The sequence below is a fragment of the Martes martes genome, assembly GCF_963455335.1.
Source record: "Martes martes genome assembly, chromosome: 6".
NCBI lineage: Eukaryota > Metazoa > Chordata > Mammalia > Carnivora > Mustelidae > Martes > Martes martes.
This window is the reverse complement of record NC_137893.1, coordinates 77363931-77389459: the sequence shown is the minus strand read 5'-3', so window position 1 is coordinate 77389459 and position 25529 is coordinate 77363931. Positions and strand designations below refer to the sequence as shown.

Below are 25529 nucleotides of genomic sequence, written 5' to 3'. Positions count from 1 at the left end.
TGGAGGATTAGGATCTTTGTTGCAACAGAAACATGGGGAGCAGAGGTGTGTAGAGGAAGAGTTGTGGGTCTACTACCAGGTTTGTTGGATCAAAACCCTCCTCTGCTGTGGCCCCACCACCTCTGTCATGTGGAATTCTTTTTTTTTTTTTTTCCCTCTGTTCAAATTCCACAAATTTGAAATACTTTAGGTTTTTAGCCATGTAAAGTTGCAGCTTTCAGTTTCTGTCTGCACAATCACCTATAGTGCACACCTTCAGGGTATTTATGGGGAAAGTTTCAGGAGCTTGGTAGCCTCCTTTGTTGGGGATTACCTCTTTGTCCAGGGAATTCCAGTCTTCCTGGAATCAAGGTTCATATCCAGTAAACTCATTTTGTCTATGGCTTGGATGGAGACCATAAGGCCAATGATTGCAAGATTAGCCCTTTGGTGTGTTGGTAGGCAGGAATACTGAGCAAAACCTAGGTACATTGGCTGCGAGTTTTGTTTTGGGAGAGCAGTTGAGTACCAATGTTCCTTCCTCCCCCTACCTTTTTTTTTTTCACCAGCCCCTGGGCCACAGGCCAAGATGGATGTGCACCTCGATACTCCTGAGGGTCAGGAGAGCGCAAGCAACAGTGGCAAGGGGAGCAGCAGCACAGGAAACCAGCAAGGTCACTACCCTTGCATGAACAACTGGGATGCCATGCTTAATTCTCTATGGGGTGGTGATCTCCTTTCTTTCCACAAATCTCACAAAAGGCTATCTGTGGGCCTGTCCCAGAGGTGCACAATTACGATGTCTGTAGAGCTTCCCTAGCAGCTGATGATAGTCACCAGGCCAGACACAGTGACTTAGGCTGATCCTTGGTAAGCAAAGACGACCTGCCAAACAGACTAAACCTGACATCACCAGGTTATAGCAGGATGCACTAAATAACAATTCTCCTCTTGGGGACAAGAGAGTTTTAGGATGGAAAGTGATGGCAACACCTAGCAAAGACAACAGAATACCACACAGGACATAGCCCAGATCTGCCAGCAATTAGCTATTCCTTCCCAAGGCAGCCTTACCATATCACAGAATCAGTTTAGTTAACCAAGAGCAGTTAATTGAGGCTGACCAGGTGTCCTCAGTCCTGGTGGAGCATGTCATGTGGTTTGGGACACAGTGGTTTCTTATTCACCCCATTGGTAAGGGAGAGATTCCTGCCCTGTGGATATGGGAATAGCTAAACATTCAGCACTTGTCACTGAACAGATGAGATTGACAGCATATTTTTAGTCACATGTATTTATAGCTCAGGGAGAAAGATACTGAAGGCCATGCAGGGCTTCACAGGGATTGTATTTAGACACAGAGTAACCAACCGAGGACAATAGGAGGCAGACTTTGTAGTAATAGGAGTGTGTGGTGCCTCCTGGTTCTTACAAGATGATATGATTGGTTTGGTTGGAATATTCCACAGGCTTGCAAAAGGATAAATAGGAACTGTGCCTGGTCCATCTGATTGTTTGGCTAGCATACCTTATCCTTGAGAACAGAGTGGGGAGGGGAAATTTTATATTTAGGCTATTTGAAGCCCTCCCAATTTTACCATATGTCAAGGCAGCATATAATATTGAGTCTTAATTTTAGGCTTTACATCACATGGAGAAATGAATTCTGTGTATGATTGTGAATTGGTTGGAAATTTACCCCAGAGAGAATAAATTTTAATGTGGAAATGAATGATTACACTTGAAATCACAAGACTGTTTTCTTCTCTGAAGGGAAAACAGGGATCTGTGAATTAAAATCAGTTCTGTTAAAGAATAATGCATTTATATCATTGCACATCTGTTTTTTGACTGAATAAAATGCGTATCTTGCTATTACTTGGATACAAAAATCATTGAGGAACACCTGGCTGGTGCAGTTGGTAGAGAATCCAACTCTTGATCATAGGGTTACAAGTTTGAGCCCCATGTTGGATATAGAGATCACTTAAAATATAAAAATAAAATAAAACCCCTTTGTCTCCACCACTATACCATCAAACAAGACAGTGAGCATTATTTAAAAAAAAATATTGAAACTTAACTAGAACTCCCTTTTGTAAAATAATGGAAAACTTAATGTCCTTTAGAAAGCCCTAGTACACAATGCTCTGCAATGTAGGATATATTTAAAAAAATTTTTTTTAAAGATTTTACTTATTTATTTATTTAGAGCATGCACACATGCTAGGGGCAGGGATAGAGGGAGAGGGAGAGAGAGAACCTGAAGCAAACTCCATGCCCATCATGGATCCCTCTGCAGGGCTTTTGCTTATGACCCTGAGATCATGACTGAACAAAAATCAAGAATTAGACACCTAACTGACTGAGCTACACAGGTGCCCCCTTTCCAAAACTTTTTAAAATGGATGCTCATGGTGACAAGATTATTTGTCATAATCCCAGAACAATGAAAAATCACAAATCTAGAGGCATGTGAATGGTGTACTCAGTTCCCTGAGTTCCCCAGTAATTCACAATTTCTGTTTTAAAAAGCCATGCCCTGGGAACAAGGAAAGAAACTTAAGAACCACTCAAGTTGGGAAATCAAATTAAGTCCCTAGTATAAGGCTTGGGCTATTGAAGGGTGACATACTCAGTCCAGCGACAATGTGACAAAACCCTAACCCTCAAAGGAAAACAGTATGGATACTTGCCAGTCTTGTCCTTGACTTGTGTGGAAAAGGAGGGAAAATTCTCCTGATCACTTAGTATAAGGGGTTGCAGGTTTGCAACTTTGTAGTGTGAAAATTTTCATGCTGAGAATTTAAGGCTAACCAATTTGGTAGTGCTCCCAGACCCCAGTAGAGGCAAATTCGGAGCCTGTATAAAGGAAAACATTTTAATTAGGGTCTCAGGTAATTTCAAGGAAAAAGTTTTTAAAAAATGTAAGTTTATAACCATAAATCATAAAACATGCAAGGAAATAAGCCACAATGAGATAGATTATACAGTTTATAGATTATACAACATAATTACAGTTTAGATTATACAGTTTACAGATTATACAACACAATCACAGTATCTAAAGAATTCAGATATTAGGATTATTCATAAAAATAAAAAAAATAAACAATATATTTGAAAAGATAAATGAGGGTATTTAAGTTATGTGTGAATAAAGAACAAAATATAATACAGTGAGGCAGACTTGAAAAAGAGCAAAACAGGTTGTCTATAAATGGAAAATATAGATTAAAACTTGATGTGTAGTTTATGTAGCAGATTAGACATAGATGAAGCGATAACTAGTGAATGGGAAGATAGGTCTGAAGACATTACGCAGAATATAGCACAGAGAAACGAAAGAAAGGGAAACTATGAAAGGTTGAGAGACATGGTTAATAGACTGTCTGTCTCATGTGTCTAATTGGAATTCCCAAGGAAATAATAAAGGATTAAAGTGGTATTCAAATAAATACCACCTGAGAATTTTCCAGAATCAATGAAAGTCTTAAATTCAGGAATACTAACAAATCTTAAGAAGGATAAAAAAAAAGGTTCTTAGGCACCTTGTATGACATTTCAGGACACCAAAGAGATAAATCCTCAAAATAGGCTAGAAAAATAGACTCCACAAACTACCAAAAATGGTATACCATTATACCAAAATGGTATACCAATTATACCATCAGTGTATTGGTCAGGGTTCTCTAGAAAAACAGAATCAATCGGGTATATATTTATTATAAAGAATTGGCTCATGCTATTATGGAGATTGAGAAATTCCAAGGTCTGTAGTCAGCAAGCTAGACACCCAGGAGACACAATGGTATAGTTCCCTTCCAAGTCTGAATTGCCTGAGAAGCAGAAGAGTGATGGTTTAAGTTTCAGTCCCAGGCTGAGTGTAAAGACAGCAGAGAGACTGATGCCCTAGCTGGGGCCTGAGACAGGCAGAGAGAGAAAATTCTTCCTTACTTAGTCTTTTATTATATCAAGGAATTAAGTGGATTGGACAATGACCATCCACACTGGAGAAGACAATCTTCTTTACTCAGTCCGTTGACCCAAATGTTCATTCCAGAAATACCCTTACAGACATACCCAGAATATTGTTTGAACAAACACTAGGAACCCTATGGCTGAGCCAAGTTGCCACATAAAATTATCGTATTCAGCAACTTCTTAACAACAAAAATGGAATAAAGTATGTTAATATTGTGAAGTGCCTGGAGAAGGTAACTTCAACCTAGAATAGTGTATGAAGATGAGGATAAAATAGATCTTTTCAGACATACAAAACCATTGGTTTCCCCAAAGGAATTTCTAAAAGCTATACTTTAAGGGAAAAGGGGAATTATCTCAGAATTGCAATGTATATTAAAAAAAATGTCATGGAAATACAGTGGTAATATGGATATAAAGAAGACAGTAGTTCTTAAATACATGCTGAAATATTTGATGTGAGTGTTATATCAGAAGCTTCCTTTCAAATGACTGACAAAAATTGTGTGTATGTTTACAGAGAGAGAGTAAATATAGCTGTTAACAATTCTTGAAATCAAATGGAGGTTACACACTGTTCTTTCAACTTACCTATATAACAATATTTAAATACAAAATTCAAGGGAAGACACCATAACTTGAAGTCACTTATTTAATAATCCTAGAATTTTGTCACAAATTATTACAAGCCCCATCTGTTTTTTCCATAATGAACAATCTTCCCATCAATGTCAATATCTAGTTTTCTGGTGTTTCCTCTCTGTGAATCCTTGAAGATCACCAGCAATGGTTCAGTGACCACATCACTAGCTTTGCTTTTTTCAGCAATCAAGGACCCATATGTATATGTGTCTATTTCTGGAATCTCTATTTTATTCTATTATGCTATTTATCCTTGAAGAATGCCACTCTATCTTAATACCTAATATTTGTAATGAATCTTTATATCTGATGATCTAAGTCCTTAAACTTTATAATGAGTCCTCATTGTAAGTCCTTCTACCTTTTTACTTCCTTTTTAAATAAGAAGTTATTCTTGGGTATGTTGCATTTACATATAAATTTTATAATCAGCATATCACTCATGCAGTGGATTTGCTTACAGAACTTCCATTTTTAATAGCCTTCGAACAATACTCCTTCACAGTAGTCTCTATTTACACATAATGCATCTTATGCATACTTTTATTATGTGACCTAGAAATGTTCATGGTTCCTCAGTGCTCAGAGGGACAAACACAATCTCCTTTTTTTTTTCTTTTTTAAGATTATTTATTTTTTTGAGGGAGAGAGAGAGAGCTTGTATATGTGAGGGGTGGTTGGGGGTGGGAGCAGAAGGAGAGGGAGAGAGAGAAGAGAGAAAAGCACACTTCCTGCTGAGCATGGAGCCTAACACAGGGCTTGAACTCACGACCCTGAGATCACAACCTGAGCTGAAATCAAGAGTGAGGAATATACTTAACCAACTAGCCACCCAGGTGCCCCCACGATTTCCTTTTAAATGGCATTCATTTTCTTTGCAATCTGGGTTCCAGTGATGACTATGCTCCAGCTTATTTTTCCAACTCTATATGGCTTAACATTCCATCAGAGCTAGATATTTCCTTTTCCTTTACTTAGAAGTTGCTTTGTATACTCACTTCTTCATGAGTTAGCTTAAATTATTTCCCTGGCTTGGTAAATCTTTCATGTTTGTTTTTTTTTTAATCTGTATGAACCCCTCCCAGATATTAGGGTCCGACGTGTGTTCTATAGCTTCTAAGTCTCTTTTAATTACCGAAATTCAATAGACATTTCCCTTTTATACTTCTATAGTGTTTTTCATTATACCATTTACATGGATATATCATATGTGGACTTCTGTTTTTACATTCCCTTTCATGTACATGTATTTCATCTGTACAGTGAGGTCACGTACTTTTTCAGAGTAAAGACCATGCATTATGCTTTTGGTGTGTGTCCACTCTGGTAATTACAGCGTTCGGTCTTATTTCTCTAGTATCTTGCACTGAATGAAGGATGCTCAATAACAGTTGTCTGAATGAAGGCTGAGTCTCTGTTCAACAAATATTTGGTGAGATGTAATAGAAGGAGCAATGTATGAGGAGTCAGACGGAATGGGCTCTGGTCTTGCCTCTGTCACTTGCTAGCTCCGTTCCTTAGCCAAATCATTTCATTTTTATGATCCTCAGTGTTCTTACCTTCAAAATGAAGATAGTATTGATCACCCCACGGTACAGAATCACTTGCGCTGTATCTCACTAAAGTGATTTAAAATGGTGTGTGTTCAACACATGCTTATGCCTTTTTTCACATAATGAAAATCTTCATCATAGGAAATTTAGAAAATGCAAAGTTAAACAAGAGAATGGAAATCATGTATAATAACACCACTCACAAAGAACTACTGTTAAAATTTGGGATATTTCCCTTATCATGTTTTTCTGTGCAACTGTTTTGAGAATTATTGTATATACTGGCTTTGAACTTTTTTATTATGCCTATTGAATATATTTTAGATACCATTTTTCATGAAGATTCATTTTTTTCTAATGAACTGACATAATATTAAAGAAACGTAGTAACAGAATGTATTATTTTTTCAAAAGGCTTTTGTAAAAAGTTAGATGCACCCATATAAATAATTTCACTTCTATTAACTTAATTGTAGACAAACATCAATATACATAATTTGATGAACAAAAATATTTCAATGGTATAACTTTTCTTTCTGAAGTTACTCGCTATTTGGTTGGGAATTTTTTTTTGCCTATATGACCCAGAAAATCCTCAAAACAGCTTAAAAATTTTTGCTACTGTGATTTTGATTGAATTTTTTGCTTGATGAAACACTAAAATGGTTTCTTCTTTGGCAAAGAAAAATAAAATACTGAAAAGAACTTAGGAAACAAATCAGAGCTTGAAAAGGCCCAATCATTTCCTCATTTTTCTCAGTTGGAAGAAAAAAAAAAGAGATGAAAATGAAATCTATTCAAAAAGGGACTAAAAGACAGCCCAAAGAATTTTTTTTTTTTATTTTGATGAAATAGGAGAAAAAGACATTACTGGAACTTTTTAAGTTGTTTACATTTAAAAAAGCATCTTACCTATAAATCAACTTTATCCAATTTAATTAAGGAAAGGTTTGTGAATGATTTCAGTCCTCAGTCATGTTTTTCATGTTTGAGCTCGTGGCTCTGTCTATTTTAAATAATTGGTATATGCCCTAGAATATAGGGCATATTTCTAGAAAATTCTAGAATTTTCTTTTCTCAAGTTTCTAGAAAATTTTCTTTTTTCAAACTTTAAAAATTCAGAATTGTGTTGGCCTGAAAACAATTATATTTTTAAGAGATATGATCAAATGATTTATAGAAAATAGGAAAAAATGATATAAAATAAATATATTCTAACTTCAAAATACAGACATGTATGATATTTGGTACATCTATGTATGTGAATGCTGAAAAAAGTCTGGGAGGATATGTGCAAGAATTATAGTAGTGCTGTCACTGGATAATGCGTAAAAGGCAACTTCCTTTTTTTCCTTCCAGAAAAATTATCATTTTTCCCCAACAAGGAGCATATATTATTTTCATATGCAAAAAGAAAATAATTCCTTTTGAAAGAGAGACAAGGAAGGATAATTGTTTCATTCAGTAAACAAACTCTGTATCAGAGTAGCTACTGAGTGAATGACAGGCATGACTTAGTGCTGTGGGTACATCAGTAAAAAACCTATAAAAACCTATGCCTACGAAACCTGTGCCTACAGAAACCTATGCCTTTATGGAGCTTACATTGTAGTAGAGGGAGATAGTCAGTAGGTAGCAGTGCAATCACAGCAAGTTACAATATACGTTAAAGTTGCTAAGTGCCAAGGGAAAGTAGAGCAAGTTAAGGGAGGTTAGGAGCAACAGGGAGAAGACACTATTTCAAATGGGCTGAAGAAATAGTGAATACTGAGAAAGCAGAATTGTCTCACGAATTTTGTGATTCTTCTTTCCTCACCATATAGTGTCGTTATGTTATTACTCAGATTAAGAATTGTTTTTCAGGTGTCATGAAGAAATTGAGAATTCCAATCACATCTTAACTAGTAATGAAACACTTAAACATGGTTTGTTGCTGGAATTGCACAAAATGTTCACCCTTAGGGAGAAGCCATGATGAATGGTGTAAGGGAGTTTTGGTCTTCTGTGACAGGTGGCTTATCTAGAACAGATACTGCAGAAAGGTAGCCAACTTGGAAGGGCTTCGGGGGGCAGAATGTAATTTTTTATGCTCTTTTCCCCCCTTAAACACCAAATTTCCAGAAATATCTCTGTGTTAATCTTTTCTTGTCTTTATAACTTACAATGTCAGAGGCTGTTTCTAGAGCCAAAGGAAAAGCCTACTTTAACAGGATAATCAATGTTTATAATGATAATCTATTATAGTGCCTATGAATTAATACGATCGATTTCTAAACAAATTTCATTTGTGTGGTCGTTAACTGAGCACATTTATATCCATTAGTTTGTTGGGTTCCAAGGTAGTAAAATAGGTAATATTAATTCTACTTCTGATAAATGTGGAAACTTAATTAACAGAGAAGTTAAATGTCTTATTGAAAGTTGCAAGTTTATTAGAAGGCAATGCAAGATTCCGCTACATGCTCATTTTTAGGTGACCAAAATTTCCATTGCGCCATTTGGACTGCTTAATAAATATGAGGACTAATTTAAGGGCAGCCATTCCAAGGATATATTAAGGTAGCTCAGTAATGCTGTCATTGCTCAAACCTCTGCTTTGAAATCTCAAAATAGAATTCTTTTGAGTATATGCAAATCTAAATTACTTAAGGAAGCTTTGGGAAAAACCTGAAGTCATTTCAGTACCAAAAAATGGGTGATCAGTTGGGATAGTTTTTAACTAAAACAGTTTACTATAAAATATAATGTTATGTTTTAAATGTAGCATTATTCTTCCATTATATTATATAAGAGTATAAAGTGGGTTGCACTGATGAAATCACGAAAATATTTTAAGAGGTGGAATACATGTGTAGCTTCCTAAAGGAATAGTTTTGATGAATATGGTGCGCACGAGCACGCGCGCGCGCGCGCGCGCACACACACACACACACACACACACAAATATATATAAATTTGTATACATTAGTAAAATTAGTTCTTTTGTATCACTGTATTTTTCCTTTTGAAGACAGATAAGCATATACAAGTTATAAAAATTTCCTGAAATAAAAGCATGCAGTTTAAAGTGTCCAAGCTTGGGGTGCCTCGGTGGCTTCACTGGTTAAACGCCTGCCCAGGATCCTGGAATCTGGCCCTACATAGGGCTCCCTGTTCTGCGGAGAGCCTGCTTCTCCCTCTCCCTCTGCCTGCCGCTCTGCCTCCTTGTGCTCTCTTTCTCTCTCTCTGTCAAATAAATAAATAAAATATTTTTTAAAAAATAATAAATTGTCCAAGCTTACGCTATTCCTTTAGATGGCCTTTACACTGAAGAAAAATTATGGAACTATTTTTTGTCATAGATGTACCACTCTCAATAATAATCTCAGGCAAAGAATATAAGCCCAGAGGATAAAAGGCTCTGTTTTCCCCCTTGTTGAGAATGAAAATGGTAAAAGAGTTAAAAAAAATGAGTTAAAACTATAGGATCTGGGCTATTTAAAGTGTTAGAGGACTGGGGCCCCTAGGTGGCTCAGTGGGTTAAGCTTCTGCCTTCAGCTCAGGTCTTGATCTCAGGGTCCTGGGATCGAGTTCAGTATCGGGATCATCGGGCTCTCTGCTTGGCAGGGAGCCTGCTTCCTCCTCTCTCTCTGCCTGCCTCTCTGCCTGCTTGTGATCTCTCTCTCTCTGTCAAATAAATAAAATCTTTAAAAAAAAAATGAAGTGTTAGAGGACTGCATATTTGTACGAGGGAAAGCTGATAGAATTGTGTCTACCTGACTTTGGTAGGGGAGTCTGTTCAGTTTAATGTTTATGAATCCCTTCGAGAGACCCGATGTCTGAGGAGTGGAACTATTCAGATGCCTTGGGGGAGGGTGATTCCAGAAGAGTTTCTGCATTAACTTCTGCTCTGCATGTGACAGTTAATGTTACCCACACGGGCAAAGCATTGTATTTGCCACTAGGCTACATCCTGCCCCCAAAGCTACTTTACTGATAATGTGATAAAATTCATTTTAATATTTGATTAACTGAACTTTCAGTCTTTATTGAGAATATTAATAATTAAAAGCACTATCACTAGGTATGGTTGCCTGCCCAAAATTTATAGATATCAGCTATTAATTCAGTATTTATTGAATTTATTAGATAACTATGTGTCAGCCAGGTAGTAGGTAAAGGGGTACAAAGGCATTTCTACCATGACCATGTTGGTCAGATTAACTTCCCTTTTCCTCCTTCCTACTGATGTCATCAAAAGTCACTTGACATTTTAAAACCACCGTCTCATTAAAAAAGGAACTGACTTCTTAGAACTTCCTTTGAACCCCCCTGCACAGACAGACTGTGTTCACTCTGACATGGGAGTGGTGCACGCAAACCATAGGATCCTCAGAATTATTTCATTTTCCCAGTAGTGCAAATTCAGTTCTTGGGCTTTTGTGAGCTTGGAGAAACTTTGTGACTCTTTTGAAATCTAAGAAGACTTTGTGTCCGAAAACGGTTGGAGAAAGCGAAGATGAGAAGTGGATGATCTGAGAGCAGTCTCTTGCTGGAATTTGCTCGCTCTTTCTCTGGGACCCCCCTCTGCCGCTCTGCCCCCTCTTCTCTTTCGGAACTAACCACTCCCTCCCCTGTTCGTGTCCCAGAGCTGCCTGGCCAGGTCTCCAGCTGAGGCAAGGGAAATCCTTACTGTGGCAAGCAGCAGAGTGCTTTGCACACAGTTGGTGTTAAATAGGTACGTTCTGAGTTGAATACAAGTACTTCCTTTAGTAGCCTGCAGTACCTTAATAAAATAAGAAAACACGATATTTGTGTCCCTTGAATGGAAAGGAGAATGTGAGAAATACGTGAGAATGAAGGAGTACAGGCAGGGTGTGAGGTAAAGTGGGGGGAAAAATGAGAACAGTTCGTTCTAATTCAAGCTAAGTGGTCTCAGTTCTGATCACTCAGAAAGATAGAAATAGAAAGGTGGGAAGTAAAAGGCCAAAACTACGTCAGACATAAGATAGGAGGGATGCTCTGCTACAACTTACAACCATTTAGAATGACGTTCATCTAAAGGAGAACTGAAAATATCACTGTGTGTCCTGGATACCACCCATCATGCATAACACCCACATGCACAGATGTGCTACCCAAGATAATGTACTGCTAATGTACTGATTAGGGAAATCTGTTTTGGAGAGGAGCAGGGGGAGTCATGATAATGGCAGAAAGAGGACTGTCTGGACTTAGAAAAGACTTTGACACAAACTGGCTGCGTTATGGTAAATCACTCAAGTGTCTGGGTCTATACCATTTGCACGGAATGGTCTTTGGGGGAAGCTGCAAGGGGTACAGGGAGGCCTGTGGCAAGCGAACTCCCTATAATCCTTGATGGAGGGTGTGTTTCCGGTAAGTTTTTCTAGCAGGAAATGAAAACGTAGCAGTACCAGTTAAATGTGGACCCCACCACTCAAGGAGGCTGAGTGCTTAGTAAAGTTGAGGTTCTTATCTTTATCCACATCAGTCCGCATTATTATTCTAAGCGACCCTGTCTTAGCGTAACAATGTTACTGTGTCAGAAGGGTATTCAGATATGTGAATTACTTTATCTGGAAGATTATAGGAAAGTCAATTTGCTTTTATATTTAGGATTTTACAGGTTTCAGTTGTCCAAAAATTCTGCACGGTAGAAATAGCTTTCATGGGCCTACAAATGTATATTGAAGGGTTTAATCATTTGTTTATGTTTAAATCATTATCAGGAAAGAGTCTAAGCATGAAAAATAATATATGTGTCAACAGACAAGAAATTGAATTTCCTTTGGCTTGTACTTGAGGCACAGAAACTCCCTATGTGGAGGAATTACAAAAAAAAAAAAAAAAGAAGAAGGTATCTAAGTTAAAAAAAAATCATTTTTATACAGGCATATGTTTCATGTTAGCTCTGTTTAGCCTAAAATGGTCTTAGTACTTAGGTGAGTAGATGTGTTAGGATTCCCATTTTTAGAGGTGGATACTTTTACTTTATTTCAAAGAACAGGATTTGAGGTCAGGAAAGCTACTGAAAAGATTAGAATGTGTTTGATCTCACCAGACTGTGGGTTCCTCTTTGTAGCTTGTGGGCCTAGCACAGGGCCTGGCACTTAATAATTTAGCAGGAGCTTGATAAATGTCGACTGGATGAATAAATAATTATCTGTTTTTGTTGGTCCACATTAAGAGGCAATTACTAGGTTTCTCTGACCTTGTTTGGAAGAAGTTTTCGTCCTCCAGAACAGAAAATCTTGCAAAATAGGAGCTGTAGGCAGAGAACTGAAGAAATATAGCATGAGGTATTAAGGTGCTGAAACCTGGAGAGAGAGAGAGACATCAACGGAGACCAGTCTGTGTCTCGCTCTATCTCATCCTCTCTTTCTTATGACCAGGAAAAGCATGAATTTTCCAAAATACATGTTCTTCATTGTTACTTTAAGTGTTTTTTCAGAGAGCCTGACTCACACCTCCAGGGAACTGATGAACAGGTAAGAAGTTTATTTCAAGTCATGCAAGCAGAATGAGTTTCACTGTAGGAGGTGAAGTGAGTGATAGGGATCCAGAGATGAGAGAAAGGGTAACCAGCTCCTTGCAGTCTCCGCTTCAAGTAAGGGAACTTGAGAAGAGAGTGAGTGTGAGCTCTGAGGCTGGAACATCTCAGCTAGGAGAGAAAGAAGCTGCACAAACTTTAGTTCCTGATTATACTTTTAACCTACTAACACACTCCTTTCTTAGCTCACTGGGAGCTGGCCAGTGTTTTTATATACATAAATACACGTGCATACCTACATGCGTGGATATAAGTACGCATGTCTTATAGATAGGTATTCTTCCGGTGCTTCATTTAGCTTGAACATGTTTATCCTCTTCATGCTGATGTTGCATTTTCGATATGACAGAGCTGCAGATACTGGCATGTGTGTCTATATGACTGGGTAATGGGCTTTTGCTAAGGCACCTTGAAAATTGTGTATTTCCAAAAGAGATGAAAGAGATGAAAATTACATCACCTTGCTAGGGGCATGCAAGGACTTCTGTGAAATCTCCAAATGTCCAAATGGTTTCCACTCTTGTAATCATCCACAGTTGACAAAGCAGAACTCATCCAGACTCCCTACTAATTCTGTAGAAGAAAAAGAGGAAGAGTTGCTAGTGAGTCAGCTGCCTTAGTTAGCAAACATAAACATGATTAGCTTTTCAAGCCCAGAAAATTAGAAGAACTTGGAAGTTAATCTCTCTTCTGTGTTTATTTATTAGTACTATTTCTTCATCTTTCTATGGGTTATGTTACAAAGCATTTGAAGAGAGCAGTTCTCTCTCCCTATAACGTTGACCAAGAAAGGATTCACCGAAAATTAAAGCAAACAGACGTTTATTTGGGCAATTAGAATTGCAATTCGGGAAACACAGATTCAGGTAGACACCTAAATTGTGTTCCAATGAAGACAAAGTGGGGGCAGAGATATAAAGATGGAAGGATAGGAGTGTAGCTTTCATTTAGGTCGTCCTCTGTGCAAAAGAGGAATTGAAAAAATAACTGGGATTGGTTGTATATGCAAATGAAGGACTGAAGCTTGTTAAACCGAATTGGCTCCTTTAGAAGTGAAGCACCACGGGTGATCCAGTTGCCATGGTGAGGAGGAAGTTAAGTCCAGGCTGAGGGCTTGCAGCTGGCTTAAAAGCTCAGAAAGTTCGGGCACCTGGGTGGCTCAGTTGGTTAAGTGACTGCCTTTGGCTCAGGTTGTGATCCCAGGGTACTGGGGGATAGAACCTTGCATGGGGCTCCCTGCCCAGTGGGGAGTCTGCTTCTCCCTCTCCCTCCTGGTGCTCTGCCTACTTGTGCTCTCACACTCTCTCTGTCAAAAAAATAAATAAAATTTTAAGAGAAATTTCATAGTTTCTCTGTTGAGGATGTGCATAAATTCCTCTCCTCTTATGGCCTCCTAACAACTCTATTTTCTGTTTTTTTTTTTTTTAAAGATCTTATCTATTTATTTGACAGAGAGAGAGAGGGATCACAACTAGGCAAAGAGGCAGGCAGAGAGAGAGAAGGAAGCAGGCTCCCTGCTGAGCAGAGAGCCCGATGCGGGGCTCGATCCCAGGACCCTGGGATCATGACCTGAGCCAAAGGCAGAGGCCCAACCCACTGAGCCACCCAGGCGCCCCCTAACAACCCTATCTTAAAGGAGACTCTCTTAACTAGGCTTGCTTGCTCCATTTTGAAATCTTCTTTTACAATGTATATAATCATCCCTCTAAACAAAAATCAGACATATGTAATCAATGTTGCATAGGACAATAATGACAGGCAGGTAAGATGACTCTTTGTTACAGGAAGAAACTTACACTTACAGATACACTATTTTCAGTTAAATTGTCAAAGTGTGACTTTTAGAGACTTTCTGTGCTAGAATATCTGTGTATTCTTAATTTTGTCAGGTGACTGTATTTCAGTACTTTTAAGTTACGATAATAATATATGCTCATTATTACAAGTTAACATATGTAAGGAAGTACCAACAAATGGTTAACATTCTTCTTGTTCTCTCTTACATTTTCAACTAGGGTTTTTTATTCTTTTTACAAAGTTGAGATCATATTGCATTCATTACTTCCCCTCCCCCACACTGTGTTACTTTTAAAATTTGCTTCATTTTGCAATGTGTCATGGATACATCTCTGTAGGTAGATCTAACTAAACTTAACACATTCGTTATAGCTGTATAATGTTCCATAATATAACATAGTTTATTCAACCATTCTTCCCTCACAGACTTTTAGATTATTTCCAGTACTACATTAAATCTCCTTGCCTGGGAAATCAGAAGAGCCCATTTGAGAATCACCCTGTGGGTTCCAGAGTTCCCGCCACGCAGTGAAGTCATGGACACATTCTCTCAGGAAGATGAGATGACTTTTCACAGCAGACATCTCCCTCTCCCCACAGCCCTGGAGGGCCAGGCTGGGTGAACTGCTCTTTTGTGGAGGAGCCTGGCATCCTGGTCACTCAGCCCTGGTGTCAGTGGCAGGCTCTGAAAGGAAGAGCATCCTGGGAAGAGGGAGAGCTTTGAAATGACGAAGTAAAGCTCCGGGGTAAAGCAGGCTCTCGTGGCTTGGCCTCCCTGCACATCCAATTCTGTTTCTGATCTTAAAATGGTAGTTAACAGATATAACTTTGACAAACTTTTAGAGAGTTTTGTGATGATCTTATTTTCTAACACTAATAGACAAAAAATGAGTCATTTAGAAAGACCATGTCTGAAGTACTAATGTAAAGGTAAAAACAAAAACTTCTAAAATAGCAGCCAGTAGCCAAGAAGCCTTGAAATAAACTTGGAGACCAGAATTTCTTCTTCCATGTTAATGGTCTACTCTACAGGCCAACTTTTGGAAGTTCCCTTTTGATATACAAATGCTAATTCAATACTTCTTTAACATAGACCATCTTACTAAAGAAGTTTCCTCACTTCATTTAATATAAAATATATAGCATTTAAGTATTCTAAATAGCATATCTTAATATCTTTATATGTGTTGTTATCTTCAACTTTAAGATTTTAGACTCTCAGGTCAGCAGTCATCAAAATATTCATAGAACTGGTCCTCGAGTCTTAGCATAGTTAACTTATTTGTGTGACACAGGAGAGTGCTCCATAGAAATAAACATTTGATCATGGCCGTGGCTCCTGATATGCTGTTAACTGGCTGAGGCCACACTGGAAACCTGTGAATGGGGTCTCTTTCCAAACTTGGTGTCAGGCACCTCTCACGAACTATAGAGAAGAGCTCTATAACTGACATTCATGTATTGTAGATAACTAAACATTTAAGCCAGAAAGGAATACCTGTGAAGAGATAGGGAATCTCTCCTTCTCTCTCTCTCTCCCTCACAAACCCACACACGTATATACATATGCATATACATAATTTTCCCTATTTAAAGAGTAATGAAGGACAGAATCAAAAATAGCTATTGTATGTCTGTCTATACCTATCACAGGGATTTGGAAAGATAATTTTGTAGTAATCCATCGTGCCTTAACAGTGACGTGAAACCAGATTTGCTTGCTTGTGTGCTATAGTAGCAGCTGTGCGACTCCCAGTTAATCATTTAACTTCCCTGAGCCCTGGGCTCCGTATCCATGTAGGGAGGGTTGTTCCTTACTACCTCATAGGGTTATTAGGAGGTTTAAAATGAGATAATAGATATAAAAATGTTCATGTTGAATTGAATAAACCTAGTTTCCCTCTTAGGAAACTTAAGTGGTCTTCCACTATGAAGATGTTTCTTGGTAGGATTAAAGGGATACATAGAATGGCAGTGGAGTAAATAACACTTTGCAACGTGAATGATGATACCAATAAACAAACATGGTTTTAGAGTTATGAGGCATTTCAATATGCTTTATCTTATTATATGTTCTTATATGTTCTTATATGTTATTTATCTTATTATATGTTCTTATATCTTATATCTTATTATATGTTATTATATATGTTATTATATGTTCTTCACAAGAATACTGTGAATCAGGCTAATATTTTTACACCCATTACACAGGGAGGAACTGTGACTCAGAGAAATTAAATGAATTAGTATCACCTGCAAGCCTGTAATGGAATGAAATTCTTTTTGACTAACAGTCCAGTGCTCTTTACATTACTCTATGCTATCTGTCAATGCCAGACAGTTGGCAAATACTAAACAGAGAGAAGTCTAATTGGTTCCAAAGTTGTGTCTGAAAATCTAGCTGTGTTCTCAAATTTTCCACGGTTCCTGCAAAAATGCGCCTATTTGGGGAAGGAGCCTCGCCTACTCCTGGACTCCCGAGGCCCACGCTTAGCTCAGCATGAGTTTCTTGGGTCTGCAGAACCAAAGGAGTTGTGATTCTAATATGAAACGCACTGTGTTTTGTGACTATTTCACTTTATTTTTAGCATTTCCTGAATCGAAGTTAAACAGTTGGAAAGGGCTCCCTTCCAGCAATGGTGAAAAGCTTGGTTTGCTCTGTGTAGGTCAAGACTTACCTATTTCTGCCCTCAAGCACCATAAGTGATTGTCTCCATCCCTTGGTTGATACTCAGCATATTCTGTGGCATGATGGTATCTGTCCTCGCATGTATACCTTCTTTCTCCTCTTTGAGAGCACAAGTCCCCTAAAAACGTAGAGTCTAGTGTCCCTTTGCACTCTCAGGGCCCGGCGGACAGCCTAGGGCTTCATAGGTTCTCCATAGATGCTTGCCCCTGCTGCTGCTGCTTTTGTGATACCACTCAGCGTTGTCTTCTTAGGGAAGATTCATCAGAAAACAACCTATGAAAGAGGGTTAGTTTCAGAATAAACAGTGCCTCCCTGCCTCCCTGCCTCCCTGTACCGTAAATGATTTCCTAAGACTTCTTTCACAGAGACAATTACTAGAAAGATAAAGGATGCTCCTGAAAGCACTAGTAATTACCAGGTCCACTTAAAGGCAAGAGAAGGCGATACAGATTCTACTCTCCAAAACACGAACATGAGGCTGTTGAAAATTAGCTCTGAGACTCGAGCAGACCGAAATACGCAGCTGTCACTGGGGCACAACGCCTTTGAGATGAAGTTGAACTTCTTTTTTCTAAGGAGTAGAAGCCGAGTGTGTTTTGTTGGGGCCTTGCAAATTATAGTGATTTGGTTTCAGCCTGAACAAGCACCACAAACAAATCCTGGCAGGCCGGCTCTCTACAGGAGTGGCTGGACAAGTCAGTTTTCATTTCCTTCCAAGCCCTGGTTGGGCCGATCCATCCACAGAAAAATAGAACAAAAGGCAAGAGATCACTGCCCCCTAAAGCATCCTAGTGGCTTACTCGGCTCAGGGGTTATTTATAGCAAGCTGGCTCGCACTGTGCACTCCCGGTCTAGGCAGCGAATGTGCGAATGTGCAAACGGAGGCTTCAGGACCACGGCAGTAGACATAGATGCAAGGTGTGAGCAATGATTCCGTTCGCACACCTGTCACGGTTTTGGCCTGGCCATGCCTTTCACCACCACTGTGAACGGTTTACCTCCCAATAGGCTCATCCTCTTCTTCATGTGCACCTTCTATTTGCAGATGTTGCTATGAGGACAGATTCATCCGAAATGACTGATGTGGAGTCTGTGGTCAACAATTTTGCCTCTTCGGCCAGGGCTGGCCGCCGGAATGCCGTGCCAGACATCCAGGGCTCAGCCGGGATGGGCGGGTCCGCAGAGCTGCCCCTCAAACTGGAGGCCCTGTCCATGAAGGAAGGTAATGCACAAGTTCTCTCAGAAGCCGCAGCCCTCTCTTCTTAATCGATCCTTACCTCTGGAGCAGACTCTCTTATAACTGGTTATAAGTGCTCTTTTTTTTCTTACGTGTTGACTAAGATCTCTCAGTTTTTGTTGCAGGCTGAGTGTCATTTTTTAGGCTTTCTGAAAGTGACAGTTTTATCTTTTCCTCTCCCAATGCATATGTGCAAGGTGAACATTTATGTATTTGTTGGACATGTCTAGTCACGCATAGTACTCGAAATCGGGGATAAAATGTGAACAAATATAATCCCTTCCCTCAATAAACTTAAAAATTCATCGAGAAGTGCTCCGAAATAAAATAGTTTCCCTCCTGTCATCCCTTAGCAAACCGCTCTGGAGGCTTGTGCTTTGCTATAGTATTCTATAAGCCCTTCTATGCCTCAGATCTAAGAAGAAGTTTATTATCAGTTAAAGATGAGATCTTTAAGGCACGTATTTGTATAAAAGGTAACCATTCTTCAGTGGAAAAGTTGAATTAAGGACAAAGGGGAGCTGTCAAACCAATGGAGGAAAACTTGGGTTTGTCTCCCCATTGCTTACGTATAGTTCATTTGGCTTCCAGAGTTCAGTCTTCTGGAAATAAACATAAAGATACTTTCAATAGAGTTTTAAAGAAGTCTTTTTAGTCAGAAAACATTCATGGAGGTTAAAGACAATTTCAGTTCCAAGTCATTACCAAGATACCTGGGCCTTGTGCCCCATCTAGTCCAAGGTGGACTTTAGCATGGGTAGAAATTTATTCCCGCTGCAAGGAGGCAAGAGAGGCTGGCAGCTGCTGCAAGGAGGCAAGAGAGGCTGGCAGCTGCTGCGCGCCCACTCTGTTCGTGCAGGTGCAAGAAGAACGCTCTCGGTCCTCTGCCTCAGGACATGATTTGTTACCTGGTAAAGTTACAGATGTTCCTCGTTTGATCCCTATGAAATGCGGACGTCTTTGTTTGGCCAGGGACACCTCACCTGTTCCCAGAGGTCATTGCCTTTCTCATATGAGACCCCACAAGTAAGAGCAAAAAAGTGCCTACGTCCATACAAACTATTATCAGATGAAAAAAGGGAAAGAAAGAAAATAAATTAAAAAATGGGTGTAATGGTTTTGGCCTTTTAAGTCTGAAAATGGAATGTGGCTATCAGAATGTGATGTTGCTGTTGAAGGGCCATCCTCAACGAGAGAGGCAGAGAAGCTAAGTTACCTGTTAGTGCGACAGGCCTAATTAAAGTTTGCATTCCCCGGACACACACACAAAACCGTACTGATTCTTGACATTACCTCGTTAAATGAAAGAGAAAAAAAATATTCTGTGGGAGAGCTGGTAGTCTTCACCATTTTATTCTGGCCACTAAAGAGACCGTTATCTGAAAGAATGTTGTTACTATTTTTATATGTTAAAGAACAAAAATTCAACTAAGTAAATTTGAAGACCTAATTGGCCTTATAAAGGGATTCATGAATCAGGCAGCATTCTATCTAGCAAGCAGAGGGGAGCCCTGAGGATCTGTACAAATGGAAAGAGAGTGGGGCAGGGAAGTTACTAGCAAAAGAAAAGAAAGGATTGTTCCAAGCGAGATCACATGCCCTTAGAGGGAAGGGAAAGGGGATTATTAGGTGGATTACTATGTGGTTATTAGGTGGTTTCCATCAGATCTGTCCTCTTTGGTTTTTGGTGTGTTTTTGATAAGTATTTTTAGGTGAGAAGAACTGGAGGATCTCAGAGGTCCTGTATCCTGCATGAAATTAACCTCCCTAAAATTTGTCTCATTCATAATGTCTTAATCTATCTCTTATAAATTAATAACCATGATAGGGAGGACAATGATGCCTGATAACATATCGGAAAGAAGTGACAGAGGGTGACAGCTGTAAATGTCACAAATTATTTTTAAAAATTATTTTTATTATCATATAATGTATTATTCTTTGCCCCAGGGGTACAGGTCTGTGAATCATCAGTCTTACACAATTCACAGCACTCACCATAGCACATACCTTCCCCAATTTCTATCTTCCAGCCACCCTATCCCTATTACCACCCCCCCACCCGCAACCCTCAGTTTGTTTTGTGAGATTAAGAGTCTCTTAGGTTTGTCTCCCTTCCGATCCCATCTTGTTTCATTTTTTCCTTCCCTAACCCCCAGGACAGCCTGCCCTGCCTCTCAAATTCCTCATATCAGGTAGATCATGTGATAATTGTCTTTCCCTGATTGACTTATTTTGCTCAGCATAATACCCTCTAGTTCCATCCATGTCGTCACAAATAGCAAGATTTCATTTCTTTTGATGGCTGCATAGTATTTCGTTGTGTATGTGTATGTGTGTGTGTATATATATATATATATATATACATATATATATGTATATATATATATATATATATATATATATACACACACCACATCTTCTTTATCCATTCATCTGTTGATGGACATCTAGGTTCTTTCCATAGTTTGGCTATTGTGGACATTGCTGCTATAAACATTCGGGTGCACATGACAAGGGTCTTTTCTTAATACCCTCTGTCACTATTCATTTGATCCATCATTCAGTTTAGTGCCCAACAGGTGCTAAGCACCATTCTAAAAACTAACAGTGTAGTGGTAAACCAGACAGACAAAGTCTTACTGTCATGGATCTTATATCTCCAGTGGGACAGTAAAATTATCAACAAGCAAATATATGTCAACAGTGATACGTTCTATCAGAGAATTAAGTAGGATTTGGGGGTAGAGTTACAGCGTGGCTTTAGACTGAGAAATTAGGGCAGCCCTAACTGAAACCTGAATGAAAAAGGTGTGTTTTGAATCACAACTGAAGGGAGCAGCAGTCACACAACGATCAGCAGTAAGCGTGGTCTTGGCAGAAGGAGCAGCTGGTAAAAAGCTCTTAGAGTGGACGTGCCTCCAAATCCTTTGTCTCTCTCTCTCTCTGATCCTCACCACACCACCCCTCTATTTCAAGATCACAAACGACACTGTCTCGGATGCAGTCAGTGATCCGTTCTTAGTCTCCACCCTACATGATCTCCTGGCAGGTGTGTCTTGGTCAATCACACCCTCTTCCCTTGGCTTCCTGGACCCTCCCCTCTCCCGGATTTCTTCCTGCTTCACTGACTGTTCTTCTCCCTGCTGTTGTTTCTTTATGTCCCCTGCCTCTGAATGAATTAGATGGTACCAGAACTCAGTCTTTGACCTCTTCTCTTTCAGCATTCCCACCTCTTGAGATATCATTTGATTTCACGGGGATAATATCATCTTCCTGATTACTCACAGATTTGTTATCTCTACCCAGAAGCTCCTCAGACTTCACACTCTTAAATCCATCTGCCGACTTGGCCTCTCTGCTTGGCTGTCTAACAGGAATCTCCAACTTATGGGCAGGAAGGAGAACTCCAGATACGCTCCCTGACACCTGCTCTTCTGGTCTCCTCTCCATCTTGGTGAATGGGATTTTGGCACGTCCAGTGGCTAGAGCCAAAACCTTGGGATTATCCTTGTTTCCCCTCTTTCTCTCGACTTTATATCTAATCTGTCTGCAAAAATTGTCAGCTCTACTTTCACATTTGTCCAGACAGCTGCCGTTTTTCACCTAAACTGTGAGGTCTCTCGGTACCTCTCTAACTGCATCTTCCGGTCTTTTTTCTCCCTTCGGTTCCACTTGCAGTTTCTTCCTGCACGCTGATGCCTTCGACGTTGCTGTTTCCTCTGCTTGGGATGAGCACTCTCTCTGCTACTGGCATAGCTCACCCCTCCCCTTCTCAGGTCTTCACTCGCATGCCCTTTCTCCCCTGCCAATCCTACGTAAAGCCGTAAGCTCCAGGCCCCAAGACTTCTTGACAACTCCTATCCTTTTTTTTTTTTTTAAGATTTTATTTATTTATTTGACAGACAGAGATCACAAGTAGGCAGAGAGGCAGGCAGAGAGAGGGGGGAAGCAGGCTCCCCGCTAAGCAGAGAGACCGATGTGGGGCTCAATCCCAGGACCCCGAGATCATGACCTGAGCCGAAGGCAGAGGCTTAACCCACTGAGCCACCCAGGTGCCCCAACAACTCCTATTCTTTAATTTCCTCCATAGCACTCAGGACACCTCACACACCACACATTGTGCCTGTTCTGTTTGTTCCTCATATCCCTCATTAGACGTCTCCTGAGAGCTGGAATTCCGCCCCCCCTCCACTGCTTGGCACATAATACATGCTTCACACGTATTTCCTGAGTGAAAGTTGAAGAACTGAATGGAGTCCATCAGATTAAAACTTCAGAGATGCCAGCGATGATTTTAGTAAGCACTTTTGGAGAAGCAGCAGAAACTTAATCATTTCCATTTAAAACAGAGACAGCAAACGATGATACGTTTTAAAGCATAAAAGACAAGAGAGTCTGTAGAGGAATTGCGGTTGAAAGAAGGCCTTTGTTAGTGTGAGGTTGGTAGTGACTTGGGGAAATGAGGAGTGGGAAGACAGGGAGAGTCAGGTGAAAGGGAGGCAGGGATGATTGTTAGAGTCAGCTTCCTGAGGAGGCAGAGACGGATAGGATCCCCGATCGTGAAGGAATAGACCTGGGACGTCTGAGCAGCACCAGGACCGGCTCCACAGGTGTGGGTGAGTGCGGTTGCACAGGGCCCTGGGCTCGGAAGAGATTTGCACTTGGTGTCATGCTCTACTGTTCCTGTCTTGAAGTTGTTTGTCCGTGTTTTTTGAGCAAGAGGTGCCGCATTTCCACTTTGCACGGGGCTCCCATAAATTGTGTAGCTGGTCCTGAGGATCACCTTTCCCATCGTAGGAGGAGGAAGGGCAGTAGGAATAAGGACAGACAATGGGTTTTAAAGGTTTGTTGGCAGAAAGTCGAGGGAGCTTTTATCTGATGATAAACCTGGATGATATTTTTACCCCTGTGAAGTAGAAAGTCAGATCATCTCCTAAGAGCAATGGAGTTAGAAAGTGTGAGGAAGTGGGAGAGAGTGTGATACACTATGGGGAGATCATTAAGGGGGTGGGCTATGGAACCACTTAGCAAGGTCCAAATTGTGTCTCTGTGCTTACTAGCTCTGTGACTTGGAGCAAGTCACTTAACCTGTCTGTGCTTTGATGGGCCAGTCTATAAATGGAGATTGTAATAATACCTCAGGAGACTGCTTGGCATGTAATGCTTCTGGAGAGTCGGAGAGAAAGGTAACTAGGAGAATGTAGATTCCCCAAACAACGCATATTTCTTTTCTTCGTGTAGTGTCCATATCTAGATTGAGGGGAAAGCGTGTCTGAATCAAGGAGAAAATGATTAAGGTGCATAAAGGAAATCCCAACTGTTTCATTGCAGTATAATATGAAATATATTTCACTATATTCTATAAGTGAATGAGATTGTTTATTTTTTTTAGATGTACAAAAGAAAAATGAAGAAACAACACAAAGGCAATTGGAAAAGCCAAAGAAAGAAGAAAAATGAAGGCTCAAAAACTATCAAAAGTACTGAATTTCTGTACATTGAAAGACTTAGTGGCTCTGCATTCCTGAGATATTTGATCTGGTAGTAACTATGGTAACATTGTAGCCCTAAGCAACATGTGTGTATTAGACAATTTTCTTGTGATGCTACTCACTTGGAATGCAACCATGATGTCCAGTGTAGGTTATTAAAAAGCATATTACTTCCAAATTGCACCCAAGGAAAAGGCTAAGAATGTATGGTCACTTAAATCCGTATCATTATCTATAAACCCAACAAAATCCACTGCCCTCTTTTGGATTTACTTAGCCAGATGTATTTTTAATTCCATTTTTATGGTAATGGATGACTTGTTTCTTAGTAAATATAAAACAAACACAATTCATTTAAAACTTTATGGAATTTCTAGGACATTATGGTTTTTTGGTAGGAAGGAATAATGGTCAAAAACACATAGAGAGTATTTGTTTTTTAACCAGAAATGCACCATTTTCCCCCAAACCCTAAAAGGATTTGGAAAAATTGCAGAAGTTGGACAACCTAAATATCTCTAGGATGTTTTTGTTTGATGCATTTTGCTTCTAGTCTATGCATACTGTGATTTTTCATGTGAACTCTTAGAACACGAAATTTGTGACAAATTGTTTATATGGAACATAACTATTAAATGAATTTCACTATCTTCCTTAACTCGGGTGTATGTGTGTGCATATGTTTTTCTTTAATATTACTTATATAATACAGAACACTTTACTATTTGCTTTATATAATGTCTTTTTTTTTATTCTTAGGGCTTTTGTGTATTGTGACTTGTTTCTAAAATGATTTCCTCAGGAATGCAGACCTTCATTTTTATATCTTTCCTAAAGTAGCTAACGTAATACCTAAATATTTAGTGAACGTTGTAGGTAGAAATAGCAAAATATTTGCTTTTAATATATATTTAAGCATATATTTTGAAAGGAACAAAAACAAAACCAAAGTTTTAGTAAATTTTGATTTATTAGACATTTTGGGAAATAATAAAATTCTGTATTTTTAAAAAATGGGCTAATGAATTTATTTTCATTTTCAGATATATATGCATGCTGTTACATTTTATTTGATTGTTGACTTAGGCCATGTCTGTATATAGTTATCAAATAAACTCTTCACTGTTCAAGAAACTTGTTACCGATACAAATCTTCTTAATTTTATCTTCTCAAGTATACTAACTGAAAATTGGCAACACATTTAAAAGGAGGAAGTTAGTAAACTTTACAGTATAAATCACCTCCTATGTATTATTTCATTGACAAAGTCTAACTTAATATCTTACATACGCCAGAGGGGTAGATTTTAAAGAACCCAATTGTTTTCTCAAATACAATTTTTTAATAGGAAAATCTAAATTAATATCTTCAGTGTAGTACTAAATTAATATTCAACAAAATGTATTATAGCCATTAAAACTATTTCAGAGCGTTATTGAATGATATGCTATTATGCAAACAGTATAAAGAGTAGAACAATGCTTTATAACTTGCGGGACAGTGACAATTTGGCCTCACAAAGGACATTTGGCAATATCTGGAGACATTTTTGACTGCCCCAACCAGGGTGGGGGCCATAGAGAGAAAGCGCTACTGCCA

General features: G+C 39.1%; 1 protein-coding gene across 1 annotated transcript; it reads left to right on the top strand.

Moving 5' to 3' along the window:
- Positions 1-568: 568 nt before the first annotated feature.
- On the top strand, positions 569-25051 carry PKIB (cAMP-dependent protein kinase inhibitor beta; the record flags this gene model as incomplete). Its single annotated transcript, XM_080806474.1, has 3 exons — positions 569-653; positions 18243-18419; positions 23830-25051. 3 exons carry the CDS (start codon positions 569-571, stop codon positions 23895-23897), a joined length of 330 nt encoding a protein of 109 aa, XP_080662600.1. The 3' UTR covers positions 23898-25051.
- Positions 25052-25529: the final 478 nt, after the last annotated feature.